Source organism: Haliaeetus albicilla, chromosome 29 (genome assembly GCF_947461875.1).
Source record: "Haliaeetus albicilla chromosome 29, bHalAlb1.1, whole genome shotgun sequence".
In the NCBI taxonomy this organism is placed as follows: domain Eukaryota; kingdom Metazoa; phylum Chordata; class Aves; order Accipitriformes; family Accipitridae; genus Haliaeetus; species Haliaeetus albicilla.
The window spans coordinates 5,541,867-5,556,870 of NC_091511.1; the positions used below are offsets into that span (position 1 = coordinate 5,541,867).

Here is a 15,004-nt window from a genome sequence, read left to right on the forward strand (position 1 = left end):
TTTGGGCCTGTTTTGACCCAAATCTGGGCATGTTTTGGGCGTTTTCGGCCATTCTCGACCCAAATCTGAGTATGCTTTAGCCCTTTGGGCAATTTTTGACCCAAATCTTGGCATGCTTTGGATTGTTGGGCCAGTTTTGACCAAAATCTGCGCACGCTTTGCCTTTTAGGCCCTGTTTTGTCCCAAATCTTGGCACGCTATGTCTCTTTGGGGCTGTTTTCTCCAAATGTGGGCATGTTTTCCCTTTTATGACCATTTTTCCCCTGAATATATTGATATTTTTCCCTTTCTTCATTTTCACCACACATCTGGGGTTGCTTTACTCTTTACAACAATTTATCCCATAAATTTGGGAATATTGTTGCCCTGTCTAGCTAGTTAGGCCCAAATCTGGGGGGGCCAGCACCCCGCCTGGTTGTGCCCACTTTTCCGTTTTCTGTTTTCTGCAGCAATTCTGGAGTTGGTTTTGCCCTTTATGTGCAGTTTCTGCCCCAAATCTGGGGACATTTTACCCTATATGTGCAGTTCCTGCCCCAAAACTGGGGACATTTTGCCCTTTATGTGTAGTTTTGCCCCAAAGCTGGGGATGCTTTTTGACTTAGAGACAGTTTTGCCCCCAAAACTGGGGACGTTTTGCCCTTTACTGCTGATTTCACCCTGAATTTGAGCATTTCTCTTCTTTTTGTGAGCATTTGCGGTCCCTCGGGCACGCGGCCCCGCAGAGGAGGGGGCTGGGCCGGGGGATTTTTGTACCTCCCTGTGTCACCGTGGGTGCTGGTAGTGGTACTGCTGCTTATTATCACGGTGGTGCAGGTGGTGACAAAAACACTGCTGGGATCTCAGCTCTCATTTTTACTAAAATCTGGGCCTGTTTTCCCCTTTATTGCCACTTTTCCCCCCAAAATGAGATGCTCTAAGCCTTTAGGTCCATGCCTGCAGCCAACGCGGGGAGGTTTTGCCTCTTATCGACTGTTTTGCCCCAATATGCAGAACCTTTGTCCCTTTCTGTTGGTATTTGCAGTAAAACCGGGGATATTTGGCATTTTATGCCCTTTTTAGCCCCAAACCGGCAGTGCTTTTGCCTTTCTGCATTTATGTGCAGGAAATACGGGATTTTTTCTTGTACTTAATGCTGCCTTCTGCCCCAGCCGTGGGGGTGTTCTGCCACTTCTGTGCAGTTTTGTCCCAATGTGGGGATGGTTTTCCCCTATGGCTGGTTTTGCATCAGATTTGGGGATGGTTTGCCTTTTATGTCCAGTTTTGCCCCAATCCTGGGGATATCTTAAGCTTTTGTGGACAGTTTTACCCCAGATATGCCCATGCTTTGGGGTTTTTTTTTGTTTAGAGCCATTTTTGCCCCAAATGTGAGGATGCTTTTGGTTTTAGAGCCAGTTCCACAAGCAATTGAGGGACTTTTCATGCCATTTTTACCCCCGATACAAGGATGCTTTTGCCCATTATCCCCAGTTGTGCCCAACCGCAGGGATGCTTTTTCCTTCCTGGGTGATTTTTGCAGCAAATCTGCGGAGCGTTGCGCTTTACAGCCAATTTTCCCCCAAATCTGGGGATGTTTTCCCTACATGCCTGCTTTGAGAGCAAACCTGGGGGCTTCTTGCTGTTTCTGGCCATTTTTCCCTCGGTGTGAGGATGATTTTCCTTCTTATTCCCTGTATTGCCTGAAATGAGGGAATGCTTTGCCCTCTGTGGCCAACATATTTTCAAGAAATATGAGGACTTTTTTCCTTTTACGATGCCTTTTTTCTGCTATAAATGAGGATGCTTTTGCTCTTTATGGACATTTCAGGGAATCCAGGGATGCTTTGGCACTTGGTGCTCAGTTTTGCAGGAAATCTGGTGGTTTTTTTCCCTTGTAGGGGCATTTTTGGGTGCATTTAGGACGAGCTCAGCCTGTGGTCCCTTGGGTGTACGGCCCCGCAGAGGAGGGGGCTGGGGTGGGAGGATTTTGTACCCCTCTGTGTCACCATGGGTACTGATGGTTGGTATGTTAGTGAGAACCACAGTGGTGCAGGTGGTGACAAAAATGCTGCTGGGGGCTCAGCTGCGCACCCGGGGGGCCCTTTCCCTTTCCAGCCCTGGGATTATGCCTTTTTCATCTTTTTTGGCCACTGCAGCACTGAAAATAGGGGTGTTTTTCTATTTTTGGCCACTTCTGCCAGAAATCCAGGGCTGCTTTTGCCCTTGCTGGCCTTTTCCGTAAGAAATGTGAGCATGGTTTTCCTCTCAGGAGTATTTTTGTCCCATATTGGGATGTGTTTTACCCTTTATTTTCACATTTGCTGCCAATCCGGGTGTGTTTTTTCCCTTTTTTGCGTTGTCAACCTTGCCGCAAAGGTGGGGATTTGAAGGGGAAATTCTAATCGCGGCTGCTCAGCGGTGGTCGTTCGTGACGAGGGAATGATGGGGCGAGGAGGACCTGCTGCAAGAAGGGGTTAAATTGTCCGGCAGCAGGGATGCCCCAGCAAACCTGGGGACGTTTGGCCCTTTATGTGCAATTTTGCCCCAAATCTAGGGAAGTTTTGCCCTTTATGTGCAGTTTTGCTGCAAACCTGGGGACGTTTGGCCCTTTATGTGCAATTTTGCCCCAAATCTGGGGAAGTTTTGCCATTTATGTGCAGTTTTGCTGCAAATCCGGGGACATTTTTTTTGTTTAGAGACAGTTTTGCCCCAAATCTGGGGACGTTTTGCCCTTTACATGCAGTTTTGCTGCAAATCTGGGGACATTTTGCCCTTTATGTGCAATTTCGCCCCAAATCTGGGGACATTTTGCCCTTTATGTGCAGTTTTGCTGCAAATCCGGGGACATTTTTTTGTTTGGAGACAGGTTTGCCCCAAATCTGGGGATGTTTGCCCTTTATGTGCAGTTTTGCCCCAAGTCTGGGGACATATTTTTTGTTTAGAGACAGTTTTGCCCCAAATCTGGGGATGTTTTGCTCTTTATGTGCAGTTTTGCTGCAAATCTGGGGACATTTTGCCCTTTATGTGCAGTTTTGCTGCAAATCCGGGGACATTTTTTTGTTTGGAGACAGGTTTGCCCCAAATCTGGGGATGTTTGCCCTTTATGTGCAGTTTTGCTGCAAATCTGGGGACACGTTTTTTGTTTAGAGACAGTTTTGCCCCAAATCTGGGGACGTTTTGCCATTTATGTGCAGTTTTGCTGCAAATTTGGGGACATTTTTTTTGTTTAGAGACAGTTTTGCCCCAAATCTGGGGACGTTTTGCCCTTTATGTGCAATTTCGCCCCAAATCTGGGGACATTTTGCCCTTTATGTGCAATTTCGCCCCAAATCTGGGGACATTTTGCCCTTTATGTGCAGTTTTGCTGCAAATCCGGGGACATTTTTTTTGTCTGGAGACAGGTTTGCCCCAAATCTGGGGATGTTTTGCCATTTATGTGCAGTTTTGCTGCAAATCCGGGGACATTTTTTTGTTTAGAGACAGTTTTGCCCCAAATCTGGGGACATTTTTCCCTTTATGTGCAGTTTTGCTGCAAATCTGGGGACATTTTTTTTGTTTAGAGACAGTTTTGCCCCAAATCTGGGGACGTTTTGCCCTTTACGTGCAGTTTTGCTGCAAATCTGGGGACATTTTGCCCTTTATGTGCAATTTCGCCCCAAATCTGGGGATGTTTTGCCCTTTATGTGCAGTTTTGCTGCAAATCTGGGGACATTTTTTTGTTTGGAGACAGGTTTGCCCCAAATCTGGGGATGTTTGCCCTTTATGTGCAGTTTTGCCCCAAATCTGGGGACGTTTTGCCCTTTACGTGCAGTTTTGCTGCAAATCTGGGGACATTTTGCCCTTTATGTGCAATTTCGCCCCAAATCTGGGGACATTTTGCCCTTTATGTGCAGTTTTGCTGCAAATCCGGGGACATTTTTTTGTTTAGAGACAGTTTTGCCCCAAATCTGGGGACGTTTTGCCCTTTACGTGCAGTTTTGCTGCAAATCTGGGGACATTTTGCCCTTTATGTGCAATTTCGCCCCAAATCTGGGGATGTTTTGCCCTTTATGTGCAGTTTTGCTGCAAATCTGGGGACATTTTTTTGTTTGGAGACAGGTTTGCCCCAAATCTGGGGATGTTTTGCCCTTTATGTGCAGTTTTGCCCCAAATCTGGGGACGTTTTGCCCTTTACGTGCAGTTTTGCTGCAAATCTGGGGACATTTTGCCCTTTATGTGCAATTTCGCCCCAAATCTGGGGACATTTTGCCCTTTATGTGCAGTTTTGCTGCAAATCCGGGGACATTTTTTTGTTTAGAGACAGGTTTGCCCCAAATCTGGGGATGTTTTGCCCTTTACGTGCAGTTTTGCTGCAAATCTGGGGACTTTTTTTTGTTTAGAGACAGTTTTGCCCCAAATCTGGGGACGTTTTGCCCTTTACGTGCAGTTTTGCTGCAAATCCGGGGACATTTTTTTTGTTTAGAGACAGTTTTGCCCCAAATCTGGGGACGTTTTGCCCTTTACATGCAGTTTTGCTGCAAATCTGGGGACATTTTGCCCTTTATGTGCAATTTCGCCCCAAATCTGGGGACATTTTGCCCTTTATGTGCAATTTCGCCCCAAATCTGGGGACATTTTGCCCTTTATGTGCAGTTTTGCTGCAAATCCGGGGACATTTTTTTGTTTGGAGACAGGTTTGCCCCAAATCTGGGGATGTTTGCCCTTTATGTGCAGTTTTGCCCCAAGTCTGGGGACACGTTTTTTGTTTAGAGACAGGTTTGCCCCAAATCTGGGGACGTTTTGCCATTTATGTGCAGTTTTGCTGCAAATTTGGGGACATTTTTTTTGTTTAGAGACAGTTTTGCCCCAAATCTGGGGACGTTTTGCCCTTTACGTGCAGTTTTGCTGCAAATCTGGGGACATTTTGCCCTTTATGTGCAATTTCGCCCCAAATCTGGGGACATTTTGCCCTTTATGTGCAATTTCGCCCCAAATCTGGGGACATTTTGCCCTTTATGTGCAGTTTTGCTGCAAATCCGGGGACATTTTTTTGTTTGGAGACAGGTTTGCCCCAAATCTGGGGATGTTTGCCCTTTATGTGCAGTTTTGCCCCAAGTCTGGGGACATATTTTTTGTTTAGAGACAGTTTTGCCCCAAATCTGGGGACGTTTTGCCCTTTATGTGCAGTTTTGCTGCAAATCTGGGGACATTTTTTTTTTTGGAGACAGGTTTGCCCCAAATCTGGGGATGTTTTGCCCTTTATGTGCAGTTTTGCTGCAAATCTGGGGACTTTTTTTTGTTTAGAGACAGTTTTGCCCCAAATCTGGGGATGTTTTGCTCTTTATGTGCAGTTTTGCTGCAAATCTGGGGACATTTTGCCCTTTATGTGCAGTTTTGCTGCAAATCCGGGGACATTTTTTTGTTTGGAGACAGGTTTGCCCCAAATCTGGGGATGTTTGCCCTTTATGTGCAGTTTTGCTGCAAATCTGGGGACACGTTTTTTGTTTAGAGACAGTTTTGCCCCAAATCTGGGGACGTTTTGCCATTTATGTGCAGTTTTGCTGCAAATTTGGGGACATTTTTTTTGTTTAGAGACAGTTTTGCCCCAAATCTGGGGACGTTTTGCCCTTTACGTGCAGTTTTGCTGCAAATCTGGGGACATTTTGCCCTTTATGTGCAATTTCGCCCCAAATCTGGGGACATTTTGCCCTTTATGTGCAGTTTTGCTGCAAATCCGGGGACATTTTTTTTGTCTGGAGACAGGTTTGCCCCAAATCTGGGGATGTTTTGCCATTTATGTGCAGTTTTGCTGCAAATCCGGGGACATTTTTTTGTTTGGAGACAGTTTTGCCCCAAATCTGGGGACATTTTTCCCTTTATGTGCAGTTTTGCTGCAAATCTGGGGACATTTTTTTTGTTTAGAGACAGTTTTGCCCCAAATCTGGGGACGTTTTGCCCTTTACGTGCAGTTTTGCTGCAAATCTGGGGACATTTTGCCCTTTATGTGCAATTTCGCCCCAAATCTGGGGATGTTTTGCCCTTTATGTGCAGTTTTGCTGCAAATACGGGGACTTTTTTTTGTTTGGAGACAGGTTTGCCCCAAATCTGGGGATGTTTGCCCTTTATGTGCAGTTTTGCCCCAAATCTGGGGACGTTTTGCCCTTTATGTGCAGTTTTGCTGCAAATCTGGGGACATTTTGCCCTTTATGTGCAATTTCGCCCCAAATCTGGGGACATTTTGCCCTTTATGTGCAGTTTTGCTGCAAATCCGGGGACATTTTTTTGTTTAGAGACAGTTTTGCCCCAAATCTGGGGACGTTTTGCCCTTTACGTGCAGTTTTGCTGCAAATCTGGGGACATTTTGCCCTTTATGTGCAATTTCGCCCCAAATCTGGGGATGTTTTGCCCTTTATGTGCAGTTTTGCTGCAAATCTGGGGACATTTTTTTGTTTGGAGACAGGTTTGCCCCAAATCTGGGGATGTTTGCCCTTTATGTGCAGTTTTGCCCCAAATCTGGGGACGTTTTGCCCTTTACGTGCAGTTTTGCTGCAAATCTGGGGACATTTTGCCCTTTATGTGCAATTTCGCCCCAAATCTGGGGACATTTTGCCCTTTATGTGCAGTTTTGCTGCAAATCCGGGGACATTTTTTTGTTTAGAGACAGTTTTGCCCCAAATCTGGGGACGTTTTGCCCTTTACGTGCAGTTTTGCTACAAATTTGGGGACATTTTTTTTGTTTAGAGACAGTTTTGCCCCAAATCTGGGGACGTTTTGCCCTTTACGTGCAGTTTTGCTGCAAATCCGGGGACATTTTTTTTGTTTAGAGACAGTTTTGCCCCAAATCTGGGGACGTTTTGCCCTTTACATGCAGTTTTGCTGCAAATCTGGGGACATTTTGCCCTTTATGTGCAATTTCGCCCCAAATCTGGGGATGTTTTGCCCTTTATGTGCAATTTCGCCCCAAATCTGGGGACATTTTGCCCTTTATGTGCAGTTTTGCTGCAAATCCGGGGACATTTTTTTGTTTGGAGACAGGTTTGCCCCAAATCTGGGGATGTTTGCCCTTTATGTGCAGTTTTGCCCCAAGTCTGGGGACATGTTTTTTGTTTAGAGACAGGTTTGCCCCAAATCTGGGGATGTTTTGCCATTTATGTGCAGTTTTGCTGCAAATCCGGGGACATTTTTTTGTTTGGAGACAGGTTTGCCCCAAATCTGGGGACGTTTTGCCCTTTACGTGCAGTTTTGCTGCAAATCCGGGGACATTTTTTTTGTTTAGAGACAGTTTTGCCCCAAATCTGGGGACGTTTTGCCCTTTACATGCAGTTTTGCTGCAAATCTGGGGACATTTTGCCCTTTATGTGCAATTTCGCCCCAAATCTGGGGACATTTTGCCCTTTATGTGCAATTTCGCCCCAAATCTGGGGACATTTTGCCCTTTATGTGCAGTTTTGCTGCAAATCCGGGGACATTTTTTTGTTTGGAGACAGGTTTGCCCCAAATCTGGGGATGTTTGCCCTTTATGTGCAGTTTTGCCCCAAGTCTGGGGACACGTTTTTTGTTTAGAGACAGGTTTGCCCCAAATCTGGGGACGTTTTGCCATTTATGTGCAGTTTTGCTGCAAATTTGGGGACATTTTTTTTGTTTAGAGACAGTTTTGCCCCAAATCTGGGGACGTTTTGCCCTTTACGTGCAGTTTTGCTGCAAATCTGGGGACATTTTGCCCTTTATGTGCAATTTCGCCCCAAATCTGGGGACATTTTGCCCTTTATGTGCAGTTTTGCTGCAAATCCGGGGACATTTTTTTGTTTGGAGACAGGTTTGCCCCAAATCTGGGGACGTTTTGCCCTTTACGTGCAGTTTTGCTGCAAATCTGGGGACATTTTGCCCTTTATGTGCAGTTTTGCTGCAAATCCGGGGACATTTTTTTGTTTGGAGACAGGTTTGCCCCAAATCTGGGGACGTTTTGCCCTTTATGTGCAGTTATGCTGCAAATCTGGGGACATTTTGCCCTTTATGTGCAGTTTTGCTGCAAATACGGGGACATTTTTTTGTTTAGAGACAGTTTTGCCCCAAATCTGGGGACGTTTTGCCCTTTACGTGCAGTTTTGCTGCAAATCTGGGGACATTTTTTTTGTTTAGAGACAGTTTTGCTGCAAATTTGGGGACGTTTTGCCCTTTACGTGCAGTTTTGCTGCAAATCTGGGGACATTTTGCCCTTTATGTGCAATTTCGCCCCAAATCTGGGGACATTTTGCCCTTTATGTGCAGTTTTGCTGCAAATCCGGGGACGTTTTTTTGTCTGGAGACAGGTTTGCCCCAAATCTGGGGACATTTTGCCCTTTATGTGCAATTTCACCCCAAATCTGGGGATTTTTTACCCTTTATGTGCAGTGGTGCCCCACATTTGGGGACGTTTTGCCCTTTCTGTGGTTTTTCCCCAAATCTGGGGATGCTTTATTTAGAGTCAGTTTTGCCTCAAATCTGACCACGTTTTTTATCCTTTATGGACATTTTTGGATCTAATATGAAGATGCTTTGCCCTCTATTGCCACCTTTGCAGAAATATGGGGCTGTTTTTTGGTTTAGCTCCACGATTTCCCCACATCTGGGCTTGATTTTGCTCTGTATTGCCAGTTTTAGCCCAAATAGTGGCATTTCTCTGTCTTTTATGGCCATTTTTTTGCTCCAAATCCTGGGATGTTTTGCCCTTTGTGGCTAATTTTACCCTGAATCTGAGCATTTCTCTTCTTTTCATGAGCATTTTTGCCGCAAAGGTGGGGACTTATTTGCGCTTTGCAGCTCTTTTTGGAACAGATCGTGGGACTCTCTTGTGGTTTATGGCCATTTTTAATGAGATATGAGGATGCTTTGGCACTTGGTGCTCAGTTTTGCAGGAAATCTGGTGGTTTTTTTCCCTTGTAGGGGCATTTTTGGGTGCATTTAGGACGAGCTCAGCCTGCGGTCCCTCGGGCGTGCGGCCCCGCAGAGGAGGGGGCTGGGCTGGGAGGATTTTGTAGCCGTCTGTGTCACCGTGGGTGCTGATGGTAGTTGTTGTGCTTATCACAGTGGTGCAGGTGGTGACAAAAACGCTGCTGGGGGCTCAGCTCCACTCCCGGAGGTGGGGGGGGGCCCTTTCCCAGGGGACCAGCCCCCCCCGACTTGTGCCCGCTTCCCCTTTCTGGCCACGTCTACAGCAAATCCAGAGACGTTTTTCCCTTTCAGGCTATTTCCGCACCTAATAAGGGGATATTTTCCTTTTATGACCATTTTTGTCCTGAATCTGGGCATGGTTTGCTCTTTATTGTCTATTTTTTAGCAATTCTGGGAATGGTTAGCCCTCTTTTGACAATTTTGTCCAAATCTGGGCATGCTTTGCTTCTTCAGCCTACTTTTGTCCTGAATCTGAGCACGCATTGCCTCTTTGGACCAGTTTTGACCCAAATTGGGACATGCTTTGGCTTTTAGGGCCATGCTCAACCCAAATCTGGACACGCTTTGGCTCCTTGGGCCAGTTTCGACCCAAATCGGGGCACGCATTGGGTGTTTGGGCCAGTTTCAACCCAAATGTGGGCACGCCTTGGATCGTTGGGCCAATTTTGCCCCAAATCTGGGGATGCTTTGGCTCTTTGGGGCAGTTTTGCCCCAAATCTGGGCACGCTTTGGCTCTTGGGGTGAGTCTTGCCCCAACTCAGGGCACGCTTTGGATCTTTGGGCTAGTTTTGACGCAAATCTAGGCACGCTTCGGCACTTGGGGACAATTTTGACCCAAGTCTGCGCACGTTTTCTCTCTTTGGGCCAGTGTTACCCCAAATGCGGGCGTGTCTTGGATCATTGGGCCAGTTTTGACCCAAGTCTGGGCACCCTTTGCCTCTTAGGGCCAGTTTTGCCCCGAATCTGGGGATGTTTTTCCCCTTAGGTGCACTTTTCCCCAAAATGTGAGAATTCTTTTGTCCTTTATGGCCATTTCTGCAGCCAGTCTGGGCACGCTTTCCCTGATAGGACCATTTTGGCCCTAAATATGGGGACGCTTGTGCCTTTATGAGCGTTTTTGCCCCAAATATCAGGATGCTTTCTCTTTTAGAAGCAAATTCAGCAACCAGTGTGGGGATGTTTTGCCTACCATGGCCTTTTTGAGCCCCAGTCTGGGGATGTTTCGCAGCTTTGGCCATATTTGCGGGAGATGTGGGGACGTTTTGCCTTTTATGGTTATTTTGGCATCAAATCTGGGGATGTTTTTCTATTTATGGCCAGTTTTCCCTGAGATCTGGGTATGTTTTCCCTACATGGCTGCTTTTAGAGCAACGCTGGGGGTTTCGTTCTGTTTCTGGTCATTTTTCCCTAGGTGTGAGGATGGTTTTGCTTCTTATTCCCTCTATTGCCTGAAATACAGGAATGCTTTGTCCTCTGTGGCCAACATATTTTCAAGAAATATGAGGATGTTTTTCCTTTTATGGCCATTTTTTTGCAGGAAATCTGGTGGTTTTTTTCCCTTGTAGGGGCATTTTTGGGTGCATTTAGGACGAGCTCAGCCTGTGGTCCCTCGGGCGCGCGGCCCCGCAGAGGAGGGGGCTGGGGTGGGGGGATTTTGTAGCCCTCTGTGTCACCGTGGGTGCTGGTGGCACTTGTGGTGGTATTTGTGCTTATCACGGTGGTGCAGGCGTTGACAAAAACTCTGCTGGGGGCTCGGCTCCGCTCCTAGAGGTGGAGGGGGCCCTTTCCCAGGGGACCAGCCCCCCCTAACTTGTGCCCTCTTCCCCTTTTTGGCCACTTCTGCAGCAAATCTGGAGTCGGTTTTGCCCTTTAATACCATTTTCTACCCAACTAGGCTTACCTTACGCCCTTTATGGCTAGATAATATTCCAAATGCAAGAATACTTTTGCCTTTTAGTCCCATTTTTGCTTAAAGTGGTGATGCCTTTCCTTTTAACACCATTTTTGCCCTCAACCTGGGTATGTTTTACCCTTTATTGTTGCTTTTTCATCAAGTCTGGGAATGTTTTTCCCTAATTTGACCATTTTGCCCCAAATGTGGGCACACTTTGCCTCTTTGGGCCAGTTTTGCCTCAAATCTCGACACACTTTGGCTCGTCGTGCCAGTTTTGACCCAAATCTGGGCACACTTTGCCTCTTCTGGCCAATTTTGACATAAATTTGGGCATGATTTGGCCCTTTGGCCCATTCTTGATCCAAATCTCTGCACGCTTTGGGTCTTTGAGCCAGTTTCAACCCAAATTGGGGCATGGTTTAGCTCTTCGGGCCACTTTCGACCTAAATTGGGGCATGCTTTGGCCCTTTTTGGCCAGTTGTGACCCAAATCTGGGCATAGTTTGCCTCTTTGAGCCTGTTTTGACCCAAATTGGGGCATTTTTTGCCTCTTTGGACCAGTTTTGGCCCAAATCTGGAAATGGTTTGACTCTTTAGGCCACTTTCAACCCAAATCTGGGCACACTTTGGCTCTTCGGGCTAGTTGCCACCCAAATCTGGGCATGTTTTGTCTCTTTGGGCCAATTTTGCACCAAATCTGGGCATGGTTTAGCTGTTCTGGAACTTCTCGACCAAAATCTCAACATGTGTTGGCCCTTTTTGGCCAGTTTTGACTCAAATCTGGGCACACGTTGGCCCTTTTGGCCAGTTTTGACCCAAATCTGGGCACGCGTTGGCCCTTTTTGCCCAGTTTCATCTTAAATCTGGGCACACGTTGGCCCTTTTGGCCAGTTTTGACCCAAATCTGGGCACGCGTTGGCCCTTTTTGCCCAGTTTCATCTTAAATCTGGGCACACGTTGGCCCTTTTGGCCAGTTTTGACCCAAATCTGGGCACGCGTTGGCCCTTTTTGCCCAGTTTCATCTTAAATCTGGGCACACGTTGGCCCTTTTGGCCAGTTTTGACCCAAATCTGAGCATGCTTTTGGCTTTTACACCTAGTTTTACCCCAAATCTGGGAACGTCTTTCCTTTTATGGTCATTTTTACCCCAGTCTGGAAATGTCTTGTCATCTAGAGCCAATTTTCACCCAAATGTGGGGTTATTTTTACCCTTTATGGCTAGTTTTGCCACAAATATTTGGATCCTTTTGCCTCTTTTGGCCATTTTTGCCCCAAATATTCAGATGCTTTTGCCTTTATGCCCATTTTTGCCCCAATTATGGGCATTTCTCTGCCTTATATGGGCATTGCGATCCCAAATACAGGGTATTTTCCTCTTTGTCACCATTTTTGCCCCATATATTTGGTTCCTTTTGCCTCTTTTGGCCATTTTGGCCCCAAATATTCAGATTTTTTTGCCTTTATGCCCATTTTTGCCTCAAGTATGAGCATTTCTCCACCTTATATGGGCATTGTGATCCCAAATACGGGTTTTTCTCTCTTTCTGCCCACCTTTTCCCCAAATATGGTGATGCTTTTTCCTTTTGTGGCTTCTTTTTTCCCTTTTTTTCCCCTTTTTTGTCCAATTTTTGCGATGACATCCAAATTTCTGTGGTAGGAGTCTACACAACGCACCCAAGGAGAAGGGAAAAAAACCCAAAACAACTTTAAGTCTGCAGGATGCACCCAAAAAGGACGAAAAATCCATTTATTATTTTTAAAAAAAAATGTCTTGGATGCACCTATGGGATAAAAACGCCCCAAATTGATTGGAAATGGATTTTAGTCCCCAAAATCGCCAGGGGAGGAGTTTTTGCACGGCGGGACATGGGTTTTGCTTCACCGTGGTGATGCTGGTGGTATTGACGCGTGGGGCAGCGGAGTCATCGTCACCGTCTCCTCCGGTAAGTCCTCGTCCTCAACATCTCGCCATGACAAATTTTGGTCTTTTTCGCCCCAAATCTTGGCCGTGGGGGGGCTCGAGGGCGGGAGACCCCCCCTTTTTGGGGCCAAAACCGGGGCAAAATGGCAGTTGATGGGTCAAAATGTCGGTTTGGGGCCATTTTATGGGGGGAAATGTCCATTTGGAGGCAATTTGAGGCCAAAAAGTCGATTTTGGGGGGATTTTTTAGGGCAGGAGATTTGGCCAGTGACCATTTGATGGTGAAAAATGGGTCAAAATGTCGATTTTGAGGGTCTTTTTTGGGGGGGGATTCGCCCTGAGGTGATTTGGTGGCTGAGTTGGGCAAAAAAAGTCAATTTTAGGGCCTTTTTTTAGGGGGGGATTAATCCATAGGCGATTTAATGGCAGATTTGGGCAAAAAAAGTTGATTTTAGGGTCTTTGGCGGGGGGAGGGGATTAATTTGGAGGTGATATGATGGTCAAAAAATAGGTCATAAAGTCAATTTTTTGGGAAAAAAAAGTCATCGGCAGGTGATTTGATGGCAGAACTGGGCTAAAAAGATGATTTTAGGGGGGTTTTGATGGAAAAAAATAATCTGTAGGCGAGTTGATGCAGAAGTGGGCAAAAACCTCGATTTTTAGGGTCTTTTTTTGTCTAAAAATATAATCTGGGGGCAATTTGATGGCAAAAATGGTCGAAAAGCCCTGTATTTTGGCATTTTTAGGGTGGTTTTTTGGAAAAAATATGAAATTTGGGGTCAAAGAGGCAGGTTTGGGGGCTCAGTCTGTGGATTTTTTGTGCCAGGAGATGGTTTTTTTGTTGTGGAAAATGACATTTCCCTCCAAGGAACGCTGTTTAATTGAGGAGGTTTTGGGTAGAGTAGAAACAGCGACTTATTTTTTTTTTCTCCCCTGAATATAGTATTATAAAAATATATATTTTTTTTTTCTGGGGGAGAAATCGCTTCGTTTGGGCGAAATGGGGAGAAAAAAAAGGACTTTTAGAGCCAAAATAAGCCAAAAAAAGGATTTGGTAGTTAAGAATGGGGAGGACTTTGAATTTTTTTAGTGGTTTTGTAGGTTTTTAAGTGTTTGGTTGTTGGATCTTCTTTAAAAAAATATATATTTAAAAATAGAAATATAGTGATATTTATATATATATTATATAAAATTATAAATGATAACTTAGAAATTACAAATTATAAGTTATAAGTATTTTTATATATTATATTTTTATTATTTATTATATTTTTAACCAGACAGTTTGAATATCAAGGCTTCAAGCCGTGCCCTAAAAGTGGCATTTTTTTGGAGAGCTTTTTGGGGGCAAAAAAGTGTAGAAAAATCCATATTTTTAATTAAACCACTCAGGGAGACGAGTTCATTAGTTGGAAAAAATTAGCGAGATCCGACCTCAAGCGGTGGGTGAAGATTGAGGCTGAAGGGTGACATTTTTAGGTCATTTCCCCCTTTTTTGAGCCATTGGGGGGGGGGATTTTGAGTTAAATCTGCTGCCTAAAGTCCCTGAATTTGGGTCTCTGTCAATCTTCTTGATTTTTGTGGGGTTTATCACAGGTTTTCTTTAAGATGTGTCATTTTGGGGGCTCTCAGGTGAATTTGGGGGGGTCTTAGTCTTGGCTTAAAAAAAAAAAAAATCTTAATTTTTATAATCTTTTTAGGGCAGTTTTAGGGATTTTTAGCAAAGCCAAACTCCAACCCCATTTTTATGTAGAAAAGGTTTAATTTGACCTTTTGGGGACTGTTTCAGAGGATTTTGACTTCTTTAGGACCCTCAAAAATTTGTATTAAAATCCTTAAATAGGAGATTTCTTTTTTTAATTCCTTCGTTAATAGGAAATTTATTAATTCATACAGAAATAATGATTATTTTTCCCCCAAAATTTGGCTCCTTAATCATTAATTAAGAGAATGTTAAAGTTTAAGTAGGGACTTTTGAAGTGGGGGGGGTTTTTTGTCCTTTTTGATCCATTATTGTGACTTTTATATATATTTTTTTCTCCCCATTTACCAATAACCGCACAAAATCTCCCCATTAATCTAATTTTTAATTAATTATTGATAATCAGGGTTGCTGGCAGTGCAATTTCTGTTGGTCTTATGCAGTGGGCAGGCTTGGAATGGGCCATTTTGGGTTAAAAAAGTGAGGTTTGGGGAGCTGGGAGAAAAATAGTGATTTTTTGAGGCAGCTTCCCAGCATCTCAGTTGTTCTCTTAGAAAAAAATTAATTAAAAATCAATTGAAAGGTGCCAGAAATTGAGTTTT

General features: G+C 44.9%; 1 gene segment (V, D, J or C); it reads left to right on the forward strand.

Annotated features, from left to right (window-relative positions):
- Positions 1-15,004, forward strand: part of LOC104322995 (Ig mu chain C region-like) — a 44,682-nt gene that overhangs the window by 12,636 nt on the left and 17,042 nt on the right. Inside the window, 1 exon segment of the C gene segment in view lies at positions 12,621-12,722. Coding sequence covers positions 12,621-12,722 — 102 coding nt within the window.